We start from the raw sequence: 24553 nt of genomic DNA, 5'->3' as shown, positions 1-24553 counted from the left end.
ACACAACGTGAGGAGTATTTGAGTGCAGACAGAAAACCACGGCTGAGAAAGTGAGAGCAACAAGGCACGAGCAAAAAAGCACACACACAAAAGAAAGAAGGAGGAACAGAGTGCATGCTATAGGAAAGGAAGGATGCTGCGGTGAAGCAGGGCAAGGGAATCACCATACACAACTCTCACAGTAAGAGCTAGTGGAAGTGCTTTCTTACTCTGGTACTATTTACTTCCAGGTCACAAAGCATGAATACACCCATGCAGTGTACTAAGGTGAAAGAAATACAGCTAGATAACATTAAGACAAATACAGAGACATTTGTATCTGTCCAACTCTGAGCACGGGGGTTTGCAGCATCCCTCCATTAAGGGAGTGCCTCAGTCCAAGTGTTATGCTACAGGTGCTGCCTGTGCCTACGCTGCAGAAACCCTGTGAAAGCAGTTCAATTTCTGTTATCCTTTTGCTAAATGTTGTCTAATTTTTGTGAGAACATCATAAGCACACAGGAAAGCACTGTTTCACACTCCCGCTGCACATGAAGTTACAGTGAAATGGGATGTGAAATGACTATGCTTCATGTTTAACTTGTACTCAGCCCTCCTTGTCTTGAAACAGTGGCTTTTGACTCAAGTCTTGGTTTTCAGGTTACTCTACAGAGTATGGTATGAACTCTACTACACCATAAACACTCTCTGAGAATCAGGTGGTGGGTAGGAAGCTCACCTTTGAGCCCACGCTGCTGATGCACCAGGACTCCCACAGCCTCATGCCCTAACCAGGCTAACTGCAGGCCTACAAAAGCACAGCCTTAGCTGACTCAGTCTTGAGATACCACTGTGAGGATTGTTTCAAATGAATGGCCCCTGCATAGATCTCCAACTAAGGAACACACTTACAGAACAACCAGCAATGTTTTTCCTTCAACCCTTCTCCTTTAAATCAATAATTGAAACTCGTTACCTTTGACAGTAAATTTTGACAGCATGCCACGGTGCCTCACAATCACTGCTATTCTGTGGAACATCTTTATAGAGAAAGCTCCTGCACAAAGTTAAGGAAAAGCCCATTTTCATCTTTAGCATTAAACAGTCAATTTACAGAAAATCCAAGAACAGTTCAGCTATGCCTTATGAGAAGTATGAGATTATCAGACTACGGTCACAAAGTTGCTTCTCTTCAGGGCAGATTATTTTTTGCAACTAAGCAGCTAGAAAGATATTTCAGGAAGAAAGTATTGCTGAAGATTTTATCTGTTTGCAACTCAGAGCCAATTTATACATCTTGGCTGGGTTTTATGTTCACTGGAAAGCACATACGATCCAATCCAGTCCTTACACAGGTCTTAGGCAGCCAACATCCTTAGGAAAAAAATGACACATACACAAAGTCATAAATCTTGAATAACTCTTTAAATAAAAGGCAAGTAGATTGTCTCACTGAGAATGAAGTTAGACTGCAGTCACTTGCCATTTCTGTTGATTCTCCATAAACAGAAAAGCAAAGTCATTCAGCTTATGAAGAGCGATCTTACCTTCACAGAAGAAACGAGCTGAACATTTTTATGTGATAAAAAAAGAAGCCAATATAAATCGGAGCACCATTATGATTTCAATGTCAAAAAGACAAACAAGCTGACTTAAAGGGAAAAGTAGAGGACAACGTCCAATATTCGTTAAACTGAACAGGCCAATGACGCGGTGGGTTCAGGCACTGACATTTCTTACACTGATAAAAATAATTCCATGTAAGCTGAATGCCAGAGACTTGATTTACTTCAAATGAATACTTACAGCCTTCGATACAGTTCAGTAAAGCACAGTGGCTACAAGGAACATCCATTTATAAATATTCCTACTAAGATAGGCTTATCAAAAAAAAAATGGCTTGGTTTACGTTCATAGTTACTGTAAAGTTGAAAAACTAAAGCAATGGAAAAACATGCTAAGCATGACTCGGTTATTCTTAAAAAGCATTACTCTCTGTCAATACTCGTTTGCAGTTTATGTAATCTTGTTCTTAGGAAGCTGACAAAGGCACAGCAGTGAGCGAGTTCAGTATTCTGCACAGAACCAAGTTTTGGCACTGGTGAACAATGCTGAAAGGCACCGAAACTTAGATGTGGCTTCAGTCATCCAGAACCAGCCAAAAACATCCTCAAACCATAAAGGGGTTGCCTGTTGTGTCTCTCGCTGATAGACATACAGGTTAACACAAGAACATCTGACAAACTATATTAAAAATAATCAAAAACCCAACAAAAATGTTAAGTAAAACCTGCTTTAAATCTGGAACCGAAGCAAACAACAGCCAAAAAATAACCAACTAAACTCTCCATAACCTGATAATACCACAGCCCAGTCACTAGCACTCAGTACGGACACTTTCATTTCAGGTTATTGGGTTTTACCTGATCCATAGGGAGTGCTACACAACATCTCCTGTAGAACACGTAGGACAGTAAAGTACTCCGAACGTAGGGAAACAAGTTTGCAGGTAAAGCGAATTTATTGTTGGAACTGTTGAGTTCAGGGAGTATTTTAAATCAACAACCACACACTTCATGAAAATCCAGCTAGTATGAAGGAACAAATCCAGGTAACCCTTTAAGTTCAAAGCTGCTGTCACAGGGTATACGCATCACAGAGCCTTGTAGGTAACCCATGGTTTAGAAAACCAAAGATGCCCTCTACAGAAGGGCAGGCAGAGAACAGCATCTCTGAGGTACTAGTCCCATTTCCTTCAGGCAAATTACTGCATAGATATCTAGGGTTAAGGAGTTGGACATGTTTCCAAACAGCTTTTACAATATTGTAAGATAACAATGAAAATACATTGTATTTGAAACCAAGGAGCAGCATATTGGACATGCACTGGTAGAAACATCCTGTGTGCGATCTGAGATGCTAGAAGTACCACAGGCAACTTGGATGTTAACCTAAAAGCATACTAATTTAATTTGATTTCACTTTTTTGGAAAAAAGTCCACACCGTCTTATTCATAAAAATGGAATTCTCAACATTCAGCTGTGGTGGGTATAACACTGACATATACGGTCTTCATGTTCAGGTTCTTCATGGAGATGTCCTTTGTGATCTCTGAACCAAAGAGAAGAAAAGAAGAGATACAGAAGGCAGTTAGTGCTCTTTCTTACAGGTTAACTTTCTTACAGGTTAAACCATCGGTGCATTTTCTCTTTACTCGCAGTCCTATTGGTTCAGTCAAAACGGGACATGGAGAGAAACTGCTCAGCTCCAATTCCCTCCTGTTGTAACACTACATTAAAAGGAGGAGGTGCTGCATGTCAGACTACTGTAGGAGCTCAAGGTGCTGTTCCAGGCTACAAAGAATTGTTTCTGAAAGCACATCAGCCCACAGCTCCCAGCTTCAATCTCACACAGAACAGCACCAATCCAGAAAGCTGTTTTATAACACAATAATAAAAAGTCAACAGCACAGCAGAAGGCACTGGAAACCACAGTCCCTTACAAACATTATGTAATGGCCAGTATAGGACAGATCAGAGATCCATCTCCTCTAGCAATCCACTGCAACATGTTTATGAAGGAGTACAAGGAGATGCATACATTAACTTGACTTCTAATGTAAAGTGAGGACTGCAATAAACTCATGTTGCTATCCTGTCAAATATGCCTGAAGTGTTTTATATCATACCAGGTCAATTTAAGTCATTTCATATACTTTAGAATAATAATAGGATTAGGACTCAACCATTACAGATGTAGTGTATTTCTATTGTGATCATTTAGGAAACAAACTGGAACACTGTTGTGCAGCTAAAGAAATGATGCCTTACAACTAAAAAGCTGGTGAGAACTGGAAATTGTCACCATGCAGAGAGCATTTTTTCCAAGAAGTGAGATGCTTGCTAGCTCCATATTCCCCAACACCCACCAGCTGCAGCAAACTACACCAATAACAGAGCAGCTTGCTTTTGTTCCAAAGCTGTACCTCCCAGTATTCAAAACAATCTGAGTAACAAATATACCAGAGATCTCTTTACTAAGAAACTTCAAAGTGGTAACCACAAATACTGGAACCAAAGCAAAAGAAATTCAGGGGGTTACTGGGCAGCCCTGCACATTAGAATCACTACAGACAACATAAGCAAATAAAAGATAATTTTGTACTTTGGCACTGGTGCTAGCACAAGTGACAGATTAATAACATACAGAATATTTGGGTGTTTTCAGTGGAAACAATTTTGCAGTGTACTGCACTGTGTCACAGCACCGATGTCTGATGTTCATCCTGCTCTAGCTTGGGCTCACCTCCAGCTGACAAAGACCAAGGCAGTGTGCGTGGTGGGGGGAGGCAAATCTATGAAGTGCATCTATGGAGATAATGCAAAAGCAGTTCGATTTTCAGTAACACAGCGTCCAGCTGGAAACTGCTTCTCAAAGTTCTGTTTCCATCTAACAGTATGAACGTTTCTTCCAACATTAAGGTCCCCATCTTTTCTTCAAAAGCTTATCATAGACTGAGCAGATACAGCCAGCAACAAACTTCAAATGCTATCAATTAAATAATTGAGAAGTCCATATGGATCCTGATGGTACCATTTTAAGCTCTCTTTGAGTGCAGTGCTTTGCTTCGAGCAGCCCAATGCATGTCTACAGAGATGAGAGGTAAAATCCAATCCATACATTAGGGCTTTATCCCCTCACTGACATTCCTCTCCTCATCAAACTTTTACAGCAGTACGTAGAAAATGTTACTTTGGTCTGAAGAAGCAACCTATGAACTTGGTCTCAATGTTGTTTTATTTTGTTGTTTAAACCAGAGCACAATTGCCAACTTGCATGGTAGAGGTGAAAAACAAACCAAAATCCACAGATCCTGAGAAGTGAGATATTACATGAAGCTCCTACGTTCAACATTAAGACAATAATTACTGTTAGAAACTGCTAACTTGATTCATCAGGATGCTGTAATGGCATCTTATTGTCTGTGCTAATCTCTCTAAAGGAAGGCTCTGCAGTTAGCACACTAGAAAGTACTGCCCTACATTGCTTACCTTAAGAGCTACCTGTAACTTTACTGCTTCAATCTTATGAATAAGCAACGCTCACCACTTGGACATTTGGTTGGAGCTGATCATCTCTGTAGATCCCTTCCAACTTATCTATTCAAATTTCTAATTTAAACATTGTCTTTTCCAGTATTCCAGAACTGGAGAGTAGAACAGATTTATTTCTGAAAAGCTGGCAAGCTTTTGTGCAATAAGGAGCAGATGCCCAACTTCATGTACCTGACAATGCTTATAAAGGCAGCGTCTTCAAAACTGATTAACTCATTTTCCTCTAAGTGATTTTTTTTCTCTTTTTGAGAAGGCTTCTAAAAATCAGGTTTTCTATTTATAGCTCATTTTTCTTGAGTGATTCAAGCAGCTAACAGCAAACTTATTTTTATTATCACCTTTTTCCCAACTAGCAAGACTTCAGGTTTTTTTCTGTTTTCAGAGCTAAAACATTGGGATATATTGATAAAAAGATAAATAAGGGATTACAAAATAACAACTATACATATAACCATTAACTAATGATTATATTAGCTGGGGCTGCCCCCCAGCTCAGGCTGCCCAGGGCCCCTCCATGGCCTGGGGCACCTCCAGGGATGGCACCCACAGCTCTGGGCAGCACTGCCAGCGCCTCACCGCCCTCTGGGTGAAGAATTTCCCCCTAACATCTCACCTCTTTTAGTTTAAAACCATACCTCCTTTGTCCTATCACTATAAGACTGTGTAAGAAGTCACTCTCCCTCCTGTATGTAAGATCCGTGCAAACACTGGAAGGCTGCAGTGAGGTCTCCCTGGAGCCTTCTCTTCATGCTGCACACCCCCAATCTCCCTCAGCCTTTCTTCACAGAAGAGGTGCTCCAGCTCTTGGATCATCATGGCCCTCAAGATAAACTACGACCATTTCAGTACTTGTATCATAAAAATGTTACAAAAAAAGTTGAACTATGAAAGTTACATCTAAGGTAACAGAAGCATAACTGTATTGCACAAGCATGCATTAGCTACAACAATAAGCCTCCAGGACCAAGTTCTCTATCTACTGAGCTTCAAATGATCAGATGAGTTATTACAGCCTTCTTTCAAATCAGCATGAATTATCAGTTTACACAATATTTGAAGCTTAAATAGTTCTGCAGAATTGAGACTACAAATTGTGACAGCGACTCCACTGATTTCCCTTTTTGGCAAAGGTATTTTAAAAATCCTTACTTAAACTGATACTTACTGGCTATTTATTTTCCTGTTTTGTCAGTTACTTCACTCTTTAAAAGCTATAAACTTTTATACAATGGTTATTTTAACATCTTAACTAAATCAAATGCTGCCGTGAACTCATCTGCCCTCTAACAACGATAGAAAAAGAAAATCAAGAATTAAATGCAACATCAGTAACTCCTGACCAGCTACATTCCTACTCTGCCAGGTTGGGCAAATAAACACATTTTTTGTTCATGCAACTGAAGTGTCATTTACACACTCTAGTTCTTACACCTTGTGCTGTTCCTAAGCGCTACACTCTTCACGTTTGTTACCTCATTCAGCACATTTTACTTTGCATGAGCTCAAACTATCGCCAGAAAGTTTTATCAAGCTTTGATTGAGATCCACTTCTAAAAATGGTTCTTGAATAAACGGATTACAGGCCACATGAGATACTGCTACTAATAAAACAACAAAAACCAACAACAAAACACACTTCACTTGAACTGAGTATAATCTCAAGTCCCATCAAGTCATTTGAAGAGTGACCCCAGTTTTAGCAGTTACCCCCCCCCCCACCCCATCACCTGACAAGTATCTCCTAGGATTTAAAAACTATTTTAAATAAGATGTTTAACTTCTTGGAAGGTAACCTGACATGGCAAGTTAACCTTAAGTGCTACATAGCCCTCCCAAGCCCCCTGTACATCCTGTCACCATGATCAAATGGGGACAGAATCCTTTACCTGATCACATACTAAACTGCATTTTTCCAAATCTGCAGAAATACCTGGCTTTGTTTATTTGCATTACCACGTAGTTTCCAACCCATTCTCCCTGTCAAGTGAAGAGCCTTGACTTTTTCACAAGTCAGAAATTCTTAAGCCTCATCGCCTGACCGTGCTTCTGGAAGATTCTTTAGTATTTCAGGTATGTAACTGTGATTAAAACTTTCTATTTCCCAGGAGTTCTGACTAAAATTCAGCTGCCATGCCCAATGTAGTCTGACCTATGTGAACTACTCTGAAATAGAACCAATTCTGAGATATTCTTCCCTCCCAAAATCCCCTTTTTCCAAAAGGAAATTTAAAAAAAACCATGCATCTATAGTAACATGAGTGTTACAGAACAAATTTGAGAAGGTTCTTAAAATACTCTTTAGACTTGTTCAATTGTAGAATAAGATTCACTGAGTCACAGCAGCACGTAACTACCATTTCCGTTGCTGACTGACCTTTCTCTTTCAAAAGTAAGACACTCCCTGCAGCCAGCTCTTGGCCATTTTGGAGGGGGAATACATTAGAACTCTAAACAAGTAAACATATGTGTGCTTGGAGGATTTTATTAAATAGATGAGGGCATTACTTGGCTAAATCAAAAACTAATGTACAAACGGTAGGCATTTAGTGATTAAATTAGACACTGGTTGCTTCTCAGCAAAAATTTCCAAGTACCCTTTGCGCAAGCAAGGGAAAAGTTTGTGCTTACCCTGAGTCTCTGCTTCATCCAGGAACAATTTTAGCCTCCTGCTTCTGAGCCCAAAAACTTTTGCTGTTTCATGTAGAAGACCGTGGTATGTTAATCCATTCTGACCAACGGGGTTTTCCATTAGAAGAGTTCCCACTGTTCCTTTCTGACACTCTAAACAAGGTAAGAAGTTCAATAATTACTGATGGGGAATGATATTACTTCCTTTATCTTGGTAAACTGAAATTCAGAACTCATTCTTACATTTCTACTCTTCGCATTCCTGTGTAATTAACCATATAAGCCTACCTACAGATATTCACTAAGTAACTTCTGCAATTACAGAACCAGAAGTGTAAATATTACTGTCAGTTTCATAAACAAAAGAAAACCTTACAAAATTCCCTACCACAGTCAACTGGATAACAAGAAGTATTTCAAACAAGGCACACAGACCACTAACAATTACAAAAACTCAGAAAGCACATTCTGATGACCAAAACTTCAGTTAAACGCATTTTGTCCGAAGCAGGTTCCCAGTAGCATCTGTAGGAACAGACAGGCAGTCCAGAAAGGACTCATGCAAGAGCTGACATTGAGCAGGCTTTCAAGTATGCAGTTTTTCCAATGAGAGATTTCAAAATGGAAGCAGCCTAGATTAGCAGCTGGGAAAGACTTCTATGCACACATCTATGCTCCAAGATCAGGCTGATAACACAATTTTTCTGGCTTTTAACTAGCAATTAGAGATGCTTTACAATGTCTAGGTGAAGAGCTGGCTCCTCCTTCAGATCCCCATTCATTTCTGTTTCAATTTTAGACTCAGCCTTTTATAATAAGATGCACAGGTGAGCTGATTGTCAGAAGTAGGAAAGCAATGCAGAAGGGCTCTTGTTTAAACGCCAATCCTTATCTGAAGGCAGCTCTCATCTCTCACTCAGAAAACTATGGAGAAAAGCTAAATATAGACACTGCTTATTAGAAAGTACACCCTGAAAGCAAAACCAGTACGTAGAAATGAACATGTATGTGCATATCTTCATCACTAAGAGATGGTGTACAGACCTATCACAAAAATCGTATGTGAGATGAGATCGCTATCCATCATACCTTGTGGTTTTGCATTTACTAACTGCAAGTTGATATACTGGCAGAGAAGAGCATCAGGAGAGTTGATGAGAGCAGGTGCTGACCCCGTTGTCACATGCAGAGTCTTTCCACTGAGACTAAGCAAGTCAGTTTTGTTTATCAGTTCTGAAAAAGAAAATGAGACCAGTCAGGCTATTACAAGGGAAGCCGAGGTCCAGCTTTCACTTCATTAGCAGACAGCAAGTCTTTCTAACTACTGACTCTGGCATGGAAGCCTTTCCTTCTTTGCAATTACTTGTTCAAGGAAGAACTTCTCTAGTCTGACAAACAGAATTTACACAGAAATAGGTATTTATTAATAATGCAGAGTACGAAATCTGCTATGGAAATTAGTTCCTACATCCCACTTCTTATGCACATAAATATGTGACGTGACTACTTAATGCAACAAAAATAAACCTAAAACAAGGAAGAAATTATTTACTTAAGCCAACCACTTCTATCTCATTAAATTAGGACCAATGATCTTTGCCTCTTCCATGACTTCACGAGCTGATGCAGCACTGGACACACGCTACCACGCAACATCAGGACATCTCACATTAAACTGCAGATGACAGTACATGTATGATCATGATCAGTAGTAGTTGACTATATCATAAATAATGCCTCTTGCATTAATATTTGTGCTTAACGTCAATGGTTTTGATTCAGTAGATAACTCCAGTCATTAATATTTAGGAAATCATGGATGATCAGACACAAAATAGGACTTGGAACTGAAAGGATTTTAGAAGCAACACCAGTGCCCTGAAAGCATGCAGATGGGAAACTAATGAGGTCCCTCTAACACAAATGAGGTACGTAAACATGCCCACCTACAACAGAGGTGAAAAAAACCAACCCTGCTAACAGCCACAAAACTGAAGAGACAGAAATAACATTGCTCTCTATTGCAGCTAAGGAAGAACTCTAAAGCCCCAATCTAGGAAGAATTAATAAGTTTTTTTTTTTTTTTTTTGCCTATATATACAGTACAGGTACACATCCTCTCCTTCTAACAGGTTTTCCTTCCACGTCAGTACTATCTGCACATCACAGAGACTCCTTCAGGTCGTCTACATGAAATTGAGATGGACCAAAGCGGCATTTTTTGTAATTGACGAGGATGCTTATAATGTTAAAAATGGGGGAAAAAAAGGAAAGAAAAAGAGGTAAAGAGCATCATAGGGAACATGCTCTCAACATTTACCAGCTGCCAAAGAAAGTGCAATGAAGTGTAGAGGTTTATGAGACTGCTGTAGAGAAGGAAGTAAGGAAGTTTCCCATTTCTACCCTCCTACTGCAGATAAGTAGGACCTGAGCTTTTAAAACAAACAAAACAACAATACACGTTTTCCTAGGCTTTGCAGTATCTACATATCAATAAATATATTAGAAATAAACCGCTGGTGTTTTACATAAAACACGACCAAATCCCTCGTCTTTGAAAAATCAACCCATGCACAGGAGGGGCTTTGCTTTTGGTTTTACTTGCAGGAGAGCAAGAAAAAGAAAGTGGTGAATTAAAAAAAAAGACACCAAGATTTCACCTGGAAAAGGAGCCAGCAGCAGGTTTCTCCTAGCACAATGCTAAAGCAGCACTGCTTGCCATTTACATGCAATTATTAGGTAACAGGTAGGAGACCGCACTAGCGAGTGGGCTGCTTGACACAGCAAGAGCCACAGCCCAAGTAACTCACAGCTCAGCCTTACACAGTTGCAGTGATCTGTGCAGGTCAACAGGGCACAAGCTCCAGAAACTGCCATTTGCACATTTAATGAGCCTAGCATTTTGCATTACAGGACCACTGACATTTTCACAAAGAAGATCTCATGTACAGTGCTATCAATAGACTGCTCGTATAACCCTCTAATAACAGTAATAAGCAGTCAGGCACATCATTTTTTTCACATATAATGCTACATTTGATAACAAGCAGATATTGGAAGCGCTCATCAATATTGAAATCACTTTTCAAGTCAGTTCTCCCTGCAGCTGAGGTTTAAGTGCTAATGCTCTCTTAAGGCTCCTCATAGCCTCATGACCTCCTAAAAATTCAAGAGAAACACATCTTTTTGTACTCGTGCTCAAAAAAAAAAACAATGCTAAGAATAGGATTCAAATAATCAGCCACATGGAAATCATAAAGATAAAATAAAACACAGTCTGAGAAGTATTTGGGGCTGTTTTTTCTTTTTTTGCCTGGCTCCCATCCCTTTTCTAAAAGCCCCCAACAATTTGCACCTTCTTGTAGACTAAGAAAGAAACATATTCATTTCAAATAGGTCTTTTTCAATATGGGCTGCTTCCCAGAAAGCTGAGCACAACCCAAAGCATTCACAGCAAGAAGCACTTAACGCTGTCAGCCACCTACAGCTAAATAAATAAATAAACAACAACAATCGGAGAGCTACTTTGACAACCTGATTTGAACCCACTCTCTTGGCTTTAAATGACTGAAGTAGTAAAATGACAGGATTCTATTTTTTTTTTCTCCTGAAGATGAGTACAGATCCCAGAACCTTGCTCCGTGGTTGCGCAGTTACTCAAAATGCATCAATTCACTGCTGGGGAGGAAATGTTTGTCCCATTATTTCAATGTTCTACTGAGAACGAGGAACATGACATATTTTAGCCTGCAAGAACAGCCTGGTTTTATGTCATTATGCAACCCTAAGTATATCTTTGTTACAATTAGAAAACAAGATGATAAAGTATTGCAAGTAAAGTGGACAGACCTAGAAATCACAGGGAAGAAAACAAGGAGCCAGAAATACAATTTTACTGGGTCACAATTTTATTAACACATGTGGGAACAATTCAGCAACCATTTGTTCAGAGTGCACGACCTCTTCTTTGCAATTCCTCCTGGGGAGCAGCTGAGAGCAGCAGCCCTACCTAAAGAGACCCAGGGCCACCAACAGAGCTCAGCTAATGCTAGCTGAGCAAAGGCTGGGGAGGTAAAGCACAGGGACTGCATCCAAATTGAACTGAACGCTGCGAGTTCCAGTTCTGTTCTCTAGCATCCATAAGAGCCATTTTCTGTTCACATGCTTGTATTCAACCCTGCCTCCTCAGGGAGCCCTATCTCTTACCAATCAATACTTGTTCAAAGCCTCTGCCAAAATAAATTTGATAATCAGAGCTTTCTGAGGGAATTTCCATGTCATTAATAAGTGGGCAGGGAAAATACCCTCTCTGCCCTGACCACTTACAAAGAGTAAAGGATTCAAAGCAGCACGCCAAGAACAGCAAAAGTGACGTGGAAAGAAGGAAACGAAGCCTCTGCCACTACAGCTGAAAAGGACCCTCGGGGACAGGGGAACATTTGCATGCTTTCTACCATTCTCTCTTTAGGAATTCAGCATTAGTAGACATGCAGTATCCTTTTGTCCTCTTAGTAGCAGAAAAGAAACCAAATAAGCATCTGGACTGCTTATAATCTCAACTCCTCTTGTCTTTTGCAGGTCATCTCTTAATGCCTGTGATGGTATTATACTATTATTATACAACCATCTCTGTGTGCACGTTTCACACTGCTATAAAGTCTATGGTTGCTATATGGAAAATGAGTCAAAGGAAAGCTATCTTCTCCTTTAAAATATAAGAGAAACTTGGGGAAGATAGAGAGGGACCTGGAGTGTCCTGTAAGCCTTCTATAACTGCAAGTCAAACATGAACTATAGCATAACAAGCTATTTAGTTCAGCTGAACACAACTTGGAAAGCACATTTATCATGGTAAACAAAGTGGATTACATCAGATGATGTTCTGCTAAGAAAAGTTCCTAAAACATCATTCTAGGAACATATTCAGGAAATGAAAGGTAACAAAATCAAGAAGTGGTAGTAGTGCCATTACAGACTCAAGTAACACTATTTCCCTGCTGATGTCATTGGACAACTGGTGATACACACCAGTCCTGTATGCAACTTAGAACAGCCTTTCACAACAGCCAATTACACTATCATTTCCCTCTTACACGTTGCTTCAGTAGCTACAAAAACACAAAGCAAAGGTTTCTAGAGCTAAAACTTCTATTTTTGTGATTTTTTAAATCATTTCTTTGTCACTCATTATACACTCCATAGCAATGGTGGGGAAATAAATGAAGTTCAAATTCCAAGCTGCCTGTAAATACCACTAAGAACGTAACAAGGATTTATTATCACTGCTGAAGCATCTCTGAAGTCACATCATAGTACAGACACTGAGTATTCTGCTTTCCATATTCATTCATTACACTGGTAATGAAATGCCTTCATCTTTTTCTCCATGCGCTGATATCTAAGATGCCACTTTTTCCTCAGGTATTGCAATATTTCATGTAATGTAAGAATAAAACAGCATTTTCATCTCAGGGAAAGGAATACCAAGTACAGGTTGGGTTTCTGAGTCACTAATTGCATCAAGTTTCCCTGTTTCAGCTATCGTATCTTTCTAATGAACTATACTAAGATATAACCTGTAACTCTCTATGTAATCCATAGAAGAAACTTCATATTCTCATGCCTTAACAGAGGCCAAGTTCAAGCTGCAAAAATATTCCATAGTTTTTTCTAACAAGAAGAAATTCAGAGACCCTCAAGTTTCTCTAGGTGAAAAAAGAATGATTTTCCCTCTGTACATAGGCACGCTTGGCATTCAGTTTAATTCTCACCCTGCCTACTGAGGCACTAGGAAAAAAATAAATGAAATCATGCAAAGGCTGATAACAACTTGTCATCAACATACAGCACAGCCTGGACCTGACTGAAATACTTTCTGAAATAAATCAGATTTAGACCTGATGCAGAAATAAGATAACAGAAGAGATAAGCATCATTTTATCAGCAGCTTTTGGAACCATTCTCATATGACTATAAGCACAGTCTCTTAAGCTAAGTACTATAAAACAGAATACTTCCCGGTGCTTTTTCCTGCCAATTTTGTATATATATAGGAGAATTATATAGTAAATAACTCCTAGCTGCCACTAAAAAGACTTTCAATTTCCCTCGTCATGCTCCATTTACCTGTTTTTCCATTAAAAACTGTCAGTTTTGAATTTTTAAGTCCAAAAATGCAGGAGACTGCATCGACAAGTCCAGTGAGGTTCAATGTATTATCTCCTTTTGGATTTTCCAGCAGCAACACACCATCTAAAACCAAAATTATGAAATTAAGATACAGGTTTGGAAGAAACATCTGGATTTCATGATTTTCTAAATAAGTTTTTCTAATGAGATCCTGCAAGTTTCTAAGCTACTTTAAAACCTGCACCACAACATATTTCCAAAGAATTTTGCAGTAAGGACAAGAAAAAAAAACAAATAGGAAAACTGACTCAAATGGATTTCACATTGAGATTATAGAAGTTATACTTGCTTCCACTAACAAAGCAGTCAAATTATTGTCACCAAATTACAATCCAGCACTATGCTGCTTAGAAAGTGGCAGGCTGCGTGCCAAGACGTTCACCAGCCTTGTTACTCACATCTACTCTTATTTAGTAAGCAGTTTCATGTACCCATTCCCCAAACATGTAACAAAGCATACTTGCTTTGACACACAAATGATAAACACGTGTAGAGGGAAAAAAAAAAAACTACACAGCCTGTGTGTGGGTGAATACACACAGAAATTTAATTCTCATATGTCTCTATACAGATATTCCCATACAAATCCTTCTGTAGAACATAAATAACACAAGTGCACACCTACATATTTACTTGAAGTCTATATCTGAAGCTTTTTTTTTTTCCTCCTTTTAATTAGCTTATTTTGAGGAGCTATTTCAAAGTACTATTGGAAGGGAGCCTGCACCACCCTTCAAACAAGTTCTTGGCTCCAACATTCTTCACTTTGTTTTCTCTAGTCTTATAACACCCCTGACAAAAGGAAGCAGGTACATTCCTACCTTGTTCTGTCCCATTAACACAGACTTTGAGGTTGACGTAGGAACAGGCTGGACCAACACGCTCACACAAACCACCTCTGACAAGTGTAATTTCTAGCTCCGATCCCTTCAGCTGGAATAAGAAATGGGATTATCTGCATCTTGTTTTATTGAAAAGCATTTTCTTAAGATGCATTAAGAATTTTGTCCTACCACGCTAAACACCACTTTTATTTTAATCAAACTTCAATCTTTAATACAAGTTAAAGATGAATATCCAACACAAGAAAAAAAATAGAGTGGATTAAATAGCCTCATTTTCACTCAGTGCTGCTGAGCTGTGATGATGGTCTCCCAAAATATAGTCCAAAAACAATCTTGAGAGAAGATGACAATTGCAGAGATAGCTCAGAGAAGTTCAGGAAGACAGGATGCTGCTCGCAGGATGTCTGCAGAAAAAGCCTTCCCTTTCTCCACTGTCTACAGAGAACAGCCAGGGTAGAAGCTCTCCTGATACCAAGTCAGTCATTGTGAATATCTCCCCATTAGCAATCAGTGCAATAATTACAACTCGAAACACTACCACAAGAAATGTAATATGCATCTTCCTTTCCAAATGCAATACAGGATGAAGAGATTTGAAAATGTGTAGCAATACTACATGAACAAATGTATTTTGTAGAGGTCTTAAACCACAGCTTTGTTAAGACTACGCAGAATCCTCTCCCTGAACTAAATACAGTTTGATATTTCCTGCACTTACACAGATTTTCATGAGTAACATTCTAGAAGACGACCAAATTTACATTTGTAATGAAATGTCATTCAGAAGCACTGATACTATATGGCTATTTCAGAGTTTTTGGAAAAGGCCTTTGGCAGGAGCACAAACATGGAAATGCCATCACTGAGTGCCTCTAACAACCTAACAAAAGGCACTGAAGGAGCAGCAAACCTTGTCTTGTGTTTACCCACTTTGGCCAACAACTACTAACAACTTTTTCAAGCAGCTGCTTTTCCTTCCCAGTATTTTCTCAAGAACAGCTCATTTGGGTAGAATCTCAGTCTTCGAGAGTGTTGCTCATAATTAAGACCTGGTATAAAAAAAAACTGATCCAGAATAACTTCACAGAAGTATTAACCCTGAATTCAATCAACCCAGGAAAAAAAAAAAAAAAAAAAGGACATTATTTCATTTTTGTCCCAGGCTTCATGCATATTCACGATCATGCAGACATCCTTCCTCCTTTTAATAGCTTCCAGAGATGTGCTGCAGTGACCCTGCAGAGCTGATCTGACTCACGTGCAGCACTGCAAATGTGGCTCTTTCACCTTGCAGCTGCTTTTGTACCTGGAAGTGCACATCGGTCACTGTAACACATCTGTGCCAACGCTGCTTATCCACCCCCACCAGCAGAACACAGGCAGTGCGTAATTCAATGTATGTCTGCCTTTACATCTTCATGCTTGAAACTGTTTGTACAAAACCCATTTGCAGTTATAAGAAGACAGACAATAACCACAGCTGGGTCTGGTGCACTGAACTACAAACTCATTGCACAGAGCGGCAGCCTTCAAACTTTCCACACAGGTCCAAACTTCTACACTGAAAGAGCTTCTTTAAAAAGGTTTGAATTTACTATGTTTGAAGAAAATAAAAAAGCAGAAGCATTCTCAAAACTTGTCAGAAGATACAGTCAGAGGAAACAGATGGAATAGTTCACATCTTGTGTCGAAAGAGTAAACCAATCTAGGAAAACTGCTTTGCTACTGAAGGCCAAACTTCAGCAATGCAGGGGAAAAAAACAAAAACAAACAAACAAACAAAAAAACCAAAGCATCCTCAACCATTAATAACTGGAGCTGGTCTCAAGTCAAGAGGCAAAGTTGAGCCTCAACGGAGACCATTTCTGAAAACAAAAACACAGTAACTTAAACAGAACACCAATATTTTTTGCTGTCTAAACAATGAACTAATCCAAATACAAATAACTATGTTAAGTGCTTCAAGCATACACAAATTGCTACCTAACATAATTACCATGGTGCCCAAGCAGCCTTGTTTTCAAGCTATTATGCAAAAGTAACCAATCCCACCTGTTATCTTTTTAAACCCAAAGAAACAACATGGACATTCACAAATATGAAACAATGTTCCCTATATCTCACATATATTGATGTAAAAATATCTGCCATCAAAACAATTTGCTCATTTAAAAGCAGATGACCAAATAAGCCTATGCAGTCGATGCTGTTTTACCTGAGTGGTCTCCTGGATGAGAACTTCTTTTGAGGTAGGAACCGGGTAAGGCTTCAGGGCAGCCTTTATTGTTGCAAAAATGAAATCTGTATGGTCCTTAATGACAGTATCCAAGTAATCACCTTCTGGATGTGATCTGTAGTACACTGTAATCTCATCTGTGGGAACTAGATTTCGCTGCAGGAGAGACCAAATACATGATTAACCACAGCAAGATGTACACAGACTAAAAGAAGGACGCTGTTAGAATAAGAAACATATTAGATATTTACCATACACTCATTAATAGTTTCCACTGAAGTATTAGAATAAAGCAACTATTTTGTCAGATGAAAGAGGCATGAAACGTGGTGGTGCATTCTTCTGAAGCTAATAACGAAAAGCACGCTTTCCACCAAATGCCTCACTTTCAAATTCATTCACCATTCCTTCTGTCTAAACTGAAATCCTACCAAATTTATAGAAAAGCTGTTCTTGAGGTCTGAGAAATTTAATAGCACTCACATCCTGGTAGCCTAAGCACTGTTCTTCTATTGAACAATACCTCAATGATATTTTCTTAACACACAGCAGTCTCCAAAACATTTTGGTGTTGTTTTTGAATGTGGTGACCTGATTTCTAAGCTTGCACATCAGTTCTGTCACATCTCACATACTGACACTTCCGAAGAACAGCAGCTAATTGGAAGGGTACACTTACTGATACTGAGTAACAGCACAACTCTGCTTCAGTAAGAAAACAGTTTCAAGGGGAAAAAAGTCCTAACGCCATCCCAGCAAGAGTTACTGCAGATCAGAACTTGGTTGTTTTTATCATTTGTATGCTTTGGTAACACGAGTGAGAATGAGAGAAGACAGGATAAATGCATATTAGCACCACGTTAATTAAAAAGCAAGATTAAGTATTTTGATATTCACCTAAATAAACTTAAACAAATTTGCGTCATCAAAGAAGTAAATTTGAATGTAAGATTTCCCACCGCTACACTCCATGTTCTAACTGGATAAGGATATGTATGTTTCTAATTGCAGAGAGTGCTACATACACGTAGCTATTTTATAAATAACTATTTTGGTGTAAGTTTGACATTCTTCATGTGTGCTCTTACTGCACATGAGCACAGCCTCTAGCCAATCACCACCAAGGTAGCCCAGTAGGAATACCCTATATGTATATATATATCATAGAACAGCATGCTCCACACATGCAATGTGTGTGTGCCTGAGGGGACAGGGGATTGTTTTGTTTTAGGGACGTGGTTTTCCTGTTTAGTTTGGTTCTGTTAGTCTGTTTTGTTTGTTTAAACTTGCAGGTTCTGAAGCTTTTACATTTTTTTCCTCTACAAAGGCACGTGCATGTTTTGTTCACTTTAAAGACCTGCTTGTCTTGTGATCACCTTGTTGGCAACCTGGCATTCCCAGCACAAAATGGAAATACTGAGTCCAGCCCTTTTTCAGTTTGTATTGTGGAAGTAAGTCACGTTGGTTCAAGTGCTTCAGCACAAAGGTCAGACAGCATCACTTGTATGCATGATGAGAACAATTTAGAGCAGAACCATTAAAGTCAATTGGTGCCTCTTGCAATCTGCTAAGGCACAAGCTCGTTCCCTTTTACAGTCCCAGGCTTGGATGCCTCAGCTCTCACCAGCCCAGCTGAGGCAATGCACCACAGCTGACAGCAGAACAGAACACTTAGCAGGAGCAGGGCAGGCCTAAGAGCTGGTTAACTCTCCCTTCAGCTACGTGGCTGAAGGGAAAAAAGCAACAGGAGCTTCGTTCAAAAGGTTCATTCACTACCAATGATGTATAGTAACAGTTCAAGGTTCAACTCTAGCTACTTACAACTACAGAAACTTAATACATATGCTTCTACCCATTCATTTCAGAAAGTTGACAGATTAAGTGTAAATGCTATAAGGCCCTGTGCTTAAAAGGTCAGTTTCTGCTACATGTTGTACAAAGATAGCTCAGAAGTAAACTGTCTTGGTTCACTGCCAACCTTTTTGCGAAGCTTCTGAATGCGGTTGATCACTTCCCGGGCCACTCCTTCATCCACCATAGACTGGTCTGGGGTAACATCCAGCAGAACTAAAACCTAAGGTCAAGCAAAGAAGACAGCTGAACAAGTGATGCACTGGAAACAAGGTGCTATAGCTTGCTCAGAAGCACAGTTACACTGTTATAGAGCTCCTCACAAAATATCACATTGAAAGATGTACTTCAACATCTCTAAAACTGGTAAGAGTGTTCACCAAATACCAGGAGCCCAATTGAACAAACAAAACCCCAACTTTTCATTTTCATTTCATTTTTAGAGGAATGCTTTTCTTAACTTAAAAACAAATAACCAGTAAGATACCTGAGCATCAGAATGTGCCTCAAACTGAGCAGATCCTCCTGCAACCTGATCAAAAGTATACATGAGACGAAGATCCTCCCCATGGAGCTCGTGTCCTTCTACAACAATGGTGCCTACAGAATTGACAGAAGAGTCTCTCTTACAAGCAAAGTAAGAAAAATTCCTGGAAGTTCAGAACACTTAAAATTTCAGACTTAAATCCATGAAACGCACAATGTTAGCCACGAAGTTAGACAGCAATTAAACATCTAAGACACACTGAACTATCCCACATTCAGGTTTTTCTTCCTGACACTTCTACAGGCAGCAGAATTCTGCTGAAAAGCAGACATTTCAGCAGCTGTCAGTGCACACTTGGAATGAAATGGAATAGAACTTAAAAATAACCTACATTTTCAACTAAATGAATAATTTACATTCAAGCAGTTAGCCAAACAGATGACTGGAAAGTTCACATCCACTTGTAAAGCTGTGTTTGACTCAGTCTTAGAGAACAGCTTACTCCTTACTCCATATTGGACATACGATGGAGCTTGAACAAGTGAATGGAGTAAGATCAGTATATGTAAAACACTTCTGTTCTACAGTCAAGAAAACAATAAAAGAAAAACCAGAACAAGATTACTTAATTAATACAAAATTTAATAGACATGATGGCTGTAAGATAAGCTTTAAGTTTCCTGAAGTCCACAGAAGGAGACTTTTGTATTTGTTCTTATCTTCAATCAACACATACAGTCCACATGCAATTGCTTTAATTTCTCCTTATAGATGCAAAATGCCTGTTTTTTTTTTTTTTTTTGTCAGCTTTGCCACTGTTTGGTGATTTGTACCACCACCTACCTGTCTCTTGGAATTCCTCCAGCTGCTCACTCTTCAGCTCTTTGATTGCAGCCATGACAGGCTTAAATGCACCTTTCAAACGCTTCCCAAGCACCATGTGATCCGGTTCTGCTCTCAGCCTGACTCCATATTTATCTTTATTCGTGGATAACGTCACCTGGCGTACGTTCAGCTCCTATATAAACACACCATGAGAAAAAAAAAAAGGAAGCTGAAGAACAGCCATTTCTGACCACTGCTAGAAAGGAGGGTAAAAAAGGATGGACCACAGCACCAGGAAAGGCATAACTCCTATGCTTGCAGATTTTTTGAATGGTTGCCTCTATGAGCCACGTAATTTGCTAACACAGCACAGCAAGTAAATCCAACCAACACAGAAGATCCCACTCCTGTCTTCAGCCTTTAGGCAGACATTCCACTAACACCACCAGACAGCACTCAAATCAGATTTCAACAGCCTCTCTTATTTTACTGTTAGAACTGCCCAAGAGAGTTAAAACTATTACCTCTGTGTGTAGTGGTGTTAGAAAATGGACTGGCAAAATTCAGGAATAAGTCTGTGACTAAAACATGCCTTTCAGAATGCTTTTAGCCAGAAAACTATAATCAATAACTTCACACTTTAAGTGGCACAACTGTTACCACTTCATTTTGACTCTTACCTGTTTACTGTAAGTCCCTCCTGTACAGAACACCACCTTGCTCAGGAAAACTACCACGCTTGCTTTGCAGCATAGGAGCTCCGAAGATCAGTGTGTAGGGACACCCAAAAACCTCCGCCAACTTCAGGAGGAATCCAAGACCAAGAGTGTCAGTTTGCCACTACACAGAAACTTGAGAGGGTCCCTACTTTGAGTAATGTTTTTGTAAGTTTTTGTACCCACTTTTTGAACAGTAACATCGCTGCGTTAGAGAGAGTTTTACAGAAGAAGAACCAATTGAGCGGTACAGTGTTGCCACCATATGAGGGGAAATCAAAGGACTGGAGCTCTTTGGAGAAAAGAACACTAAGGGGGGAATACTGACCGAGGTTTAGAAAGTTATCAGAGTGGTGGATTAAAAAAAAAAAGGTGTTATCTACCAAATCCCCAAATAATCCCTCAAGTTAGGGAGCAGACAGTGACAGTTGTAGGAGATGGGTTTAAAACAACTTACATCAAGGAGTTAACTCCTGGAACTTGATGCCACCACAAGAGGGGAGGGGAGGAAGGCAAGAGTGTATCAGCAAATTCTGAAAGGAATTAAGCTCTTGACAACAGGCAGGTGAGAAAGTAGTAAAAGGAAGGGATAGGGATGAGTCAAGCATCTTTAATACAACAGCTACAAATGGCTGACGAGGAAATGAATATACTGCAAGAAGTAACCTGACACTTGTGCTCTCCCTGAACAGACTCCGCTAGTGCAGGAGACAGCATTCAGTGCCAGATGAGCCATTACTCTAGGCCATTAAGTCATTTCTTATGTTCTTGATTACAAGTAGTATTTTCCTCATCATATAACCATACTAAAATTACCATTAAAAATATACCGTAATTGCACAGCCTGGCCAGCATACAACATGAAATTCAAAAACACAGCACAAACCTCCCTCTTCTACACTTAAATCCATCCAAGAAACAACTGCATTACACACATTATTAATTGCATCATTAAATAATGTCTCGGCATGCCTCCCATGAAACCAAGAGCACTATATCCCAATGTTGTTTCAAGTCTTTAGGATAGCCCTGTATTCCCCCTGCCTAAAGCTACAAAAGAAACAAATACTTGGCAGAACTTGATACCAAAATTCCTGGTTTCACACAGTCTTGCTCTTTATCCTTGTAGCATACCAGGGACAGAACCTGAAAGGACTGAATTGCCAACATGCTGCTCTTCTACAGTTACAGATCTCTGTACATATCTGATGCACATTTCACTATAGTTCCATAGATTCTGACTGTCAGATTGCCCAATACTTACAGCATGTTGTGCTTAAATCTCCTCCAGAAGGTTGTTAAGAGTTCACAAAAACATGATATAGAATCATCAAGTGCATTTGGCAAGCAAGCTACTCCAAGTCTTGTAAGAAGCAGAAGTAAATGGTGGCATCAGTATGAAAGGAGTAGCAAGCAGCCAAACAGACTCAGAAGTAATGCTTAAACACAACCTCTGAGCTCAAAGTCCAATTCCCCAGGAAGTCCTACTGACATGAGGAGCCAAGAATCTAACTGAATCCAATTTTATTTAATACATCTTTTAGGAAATCTAATGAAAAGTATGTACTTCAGAAATTCAGTTTTAATTGGAATGAACTCACAAGTGGTAAATGACGACCTCGAGGGGAAAAAATAGCAATCCAAAAAGTAGCACAAATTTAAAGATTATTTTCGGCCTGATTAGATAAATTACATACAAGCCAAGTCCATTAGGACAATTTTCCTATGCTAATTAGATTAGGAAATCATTCTTCTGTATACATTATTAATTGTAAAACTAGAACAATTCTTCAAAAAAAAGCAGCTCTGCATTTTTTTTTGGATTTGTTTATACTTGCCTTCACTTGTAGGGCTTTGATTTAAAGTAGGGCTTTCCTACTTTAATTTTTCCTTATTGTTTCCTAGAAAATCAAAACCAATTACACCTGTTACATCTCATTCACACAAAGTAGGCCAAATGGTCCTTCACGTTCACAACAGGAAGAGCAGCATATTTCATACCTTCTTAGTGCTGTAAAAGGGCCTTTAGTTTGTGCCAATATTCAATGAGCCAGATACGATCAGATTGACCTGTAACCCACCTACCAACTGCATCCAATTCTCAGAACAGAGAAAGAAATGCTAGTGCTGTGCTTCTGCTGGGCTGTGCCCTCTGCTTAAAAGGAAACTATTATTGATTATGTAACACTGTAAGAAATAAAATATGGAAGGACCACACACACTGCCACAGCTCATGTGTCAGTTAATTCAGCCCATTCATAGATTCAGTCTACTATGTTACCGTGACACCATTACACTATGAAATACTGGTAGACCTTGAACTTAATGAAAGGGAAACCAATTATTCCTGCTTGATTATAGCCATACATAGAGGTGAAGGTTGAACAATATACAAAGGCTGGATGCAGACAAGACTCTGACTGCAAACAGAGAAATTTTCAGTCAAATAGAAGCCTAAATCACCATAAGTAAAGAAGCAGCCCTCAACTGGAGCCTTCTACAGCCTTCTGTCTACAAATCAATCAAACACAGCCACATTCAACAGTTGCTAAAATCTTCCTGCATTCAATCCATTTTGTGAGCTTGGCTATTATTGCATGAAAAGTCCATGCTCTGGACAGTTCTAACATTAAATTCCATTTATTTAATGGATTTCCTATGTTTTCATGATGAGAGGGTGAGACTGCAGATCAACGAATAAAGCCATTTCTGAAAAATTCATGTACAATTTTTTCAAAGAATTAACAACTGTATTTTTCCATCTCTCTTGCTGGCAACTGCATGAGGTCAAATGGTGTCATTTTTCTTACAGAGCACTAGAAACACACTTCTGGCACTAGTTATAGGTTCTGAAGTTCTAAATATGGGAGGAGGTTGAACAAAATTGCAGATAAGAAGTAATGTTCCCACTTGTCCATATTCATTGATCTCTCCAGCTCTGAATTGCCCTAGTAAACAACTACATGGATTGCTATGCAAAACCAACAAAAACACATTATGCTTCAGCATGTTGAATTTTAAGATACAAAACACTTTGTGTTATTTTTATTATGCATTTGCACTTCTATAGAAATATTTGAGTTTGTTGCAACTCACCTACCAAAATAAACTTTTAATATTAACTTGCTATTTCAAAGAAAGTAAAACATACTTCTGTACGTTCACCCAATTATGCAGTAGTTTATCAAACTGCTAGGTTCCCCTGTTGCCTTTTACCAGATGTAAAAGTTGGCAGCAAATTTTGCCACCTACATTTTGCAAGTAATTGGAGTAAGCAAACCTCACCTTCTTCAAAACGCATTTCTGAACAATCCTTAATTCCAGTTTTCAGATGAAGAAAACATGGAAGATGCTAACCTAAATGTCAGAAACTGTGCTACTGAAAAGATCCTGGTACTGAAACAGCTAAGAACAGTAACAACTCTGAAGTGGCATCACAGCTGCCAAGTTGGAGAACTAATCAATAAGCTAACTTGACAGGAGAGTCTTACCAAACCCACTTAGAAATCAATTAAGATTTTTTCTTAATTAAAATTTCTTCAATGCACAATTTTTAGGAATTTAAATCCCACAGTAACTAAAAGCCAAAAGCATAGGACATTGATCTAAACAAGTCTTGTGCATCAAGACTTCCTTACCCAGCATTCTCCTAAACGAAGTTTTAGATACTTGGTGTAGATGA

General features: G+C 39.1%; 1 protein-coding gene across 5 annotated transcripts in view; it reads right to left on the bottom strand.

Annotated features, from left to right (window-relative positions):
• Positions 1 to 2481: 2481 nt before the first annotated feature.
• Positions 2482 to 24553, bottom strand: part of IARS (isoleucyl-tRNA synthetase) — a 90896-nt gene continuing 68824 nt past the window's right edge. For all 5 annotated transcript variants that reach the window (XM_040646613.2, XM_046900091.1, XM_046900090.1 and 2 more), the window contains 9 exons: positions 20174 to 20348; positions 19331 to 19443; positions 18971 to 19066; positions 16972 to 17148; positions 14733 to 14844; positions 13849 to 13974; positions 8812 to 8955; positions 7723 to 7875; positions 2482 to 3091 (listed from right to left, as the gene is read on the bottom strand). In XM_040646613.2, the coding sequence (XP_040502547.1) occupies positions 3009 to 3091; positions 7723 to 7875; positions 8812 to 8955; positions 13849 to 13974; positions 14733 to 14844; positions 16972 to 17148; positions 18971 to 19066; positions 19331 to 19443; positions 20174 to 20348 (1179 nt within the window). In that variant the 3' untranslated portion in view covers positions 2482 to 3008. The remainder of the gene's footprint in view (positions 3092 to 7722; positions 7876 to 8811; positions 8956 to 13848; positions 13975 to 14732; positions 14845 to 16971; positions 17149 to 18970; positions 19067 to 19330; positions 19444 to 20173; positions 20349 to 24553) is intronic.

The sequence above is a fragment of the Gallus gallus genome, chromosome 12, assembly GCF_016699485.2.
Source record: "Gallus gallus isolate bGalGal1 chromosome 12, bGalGal1.mat.broiler.GRCg7b, whole genome shotgun sequence".
Classification (NCBI taxonomy): Eukaryota; Metazoa; Chordata; class Aves; order Galliformes; family Phasianidae; genus Gallus; species Gallus gallus.
Note: the sequence above shows the minus strand (reverse complement) of the source record. Positions and strands in the feature narration are given on the sequence as shown.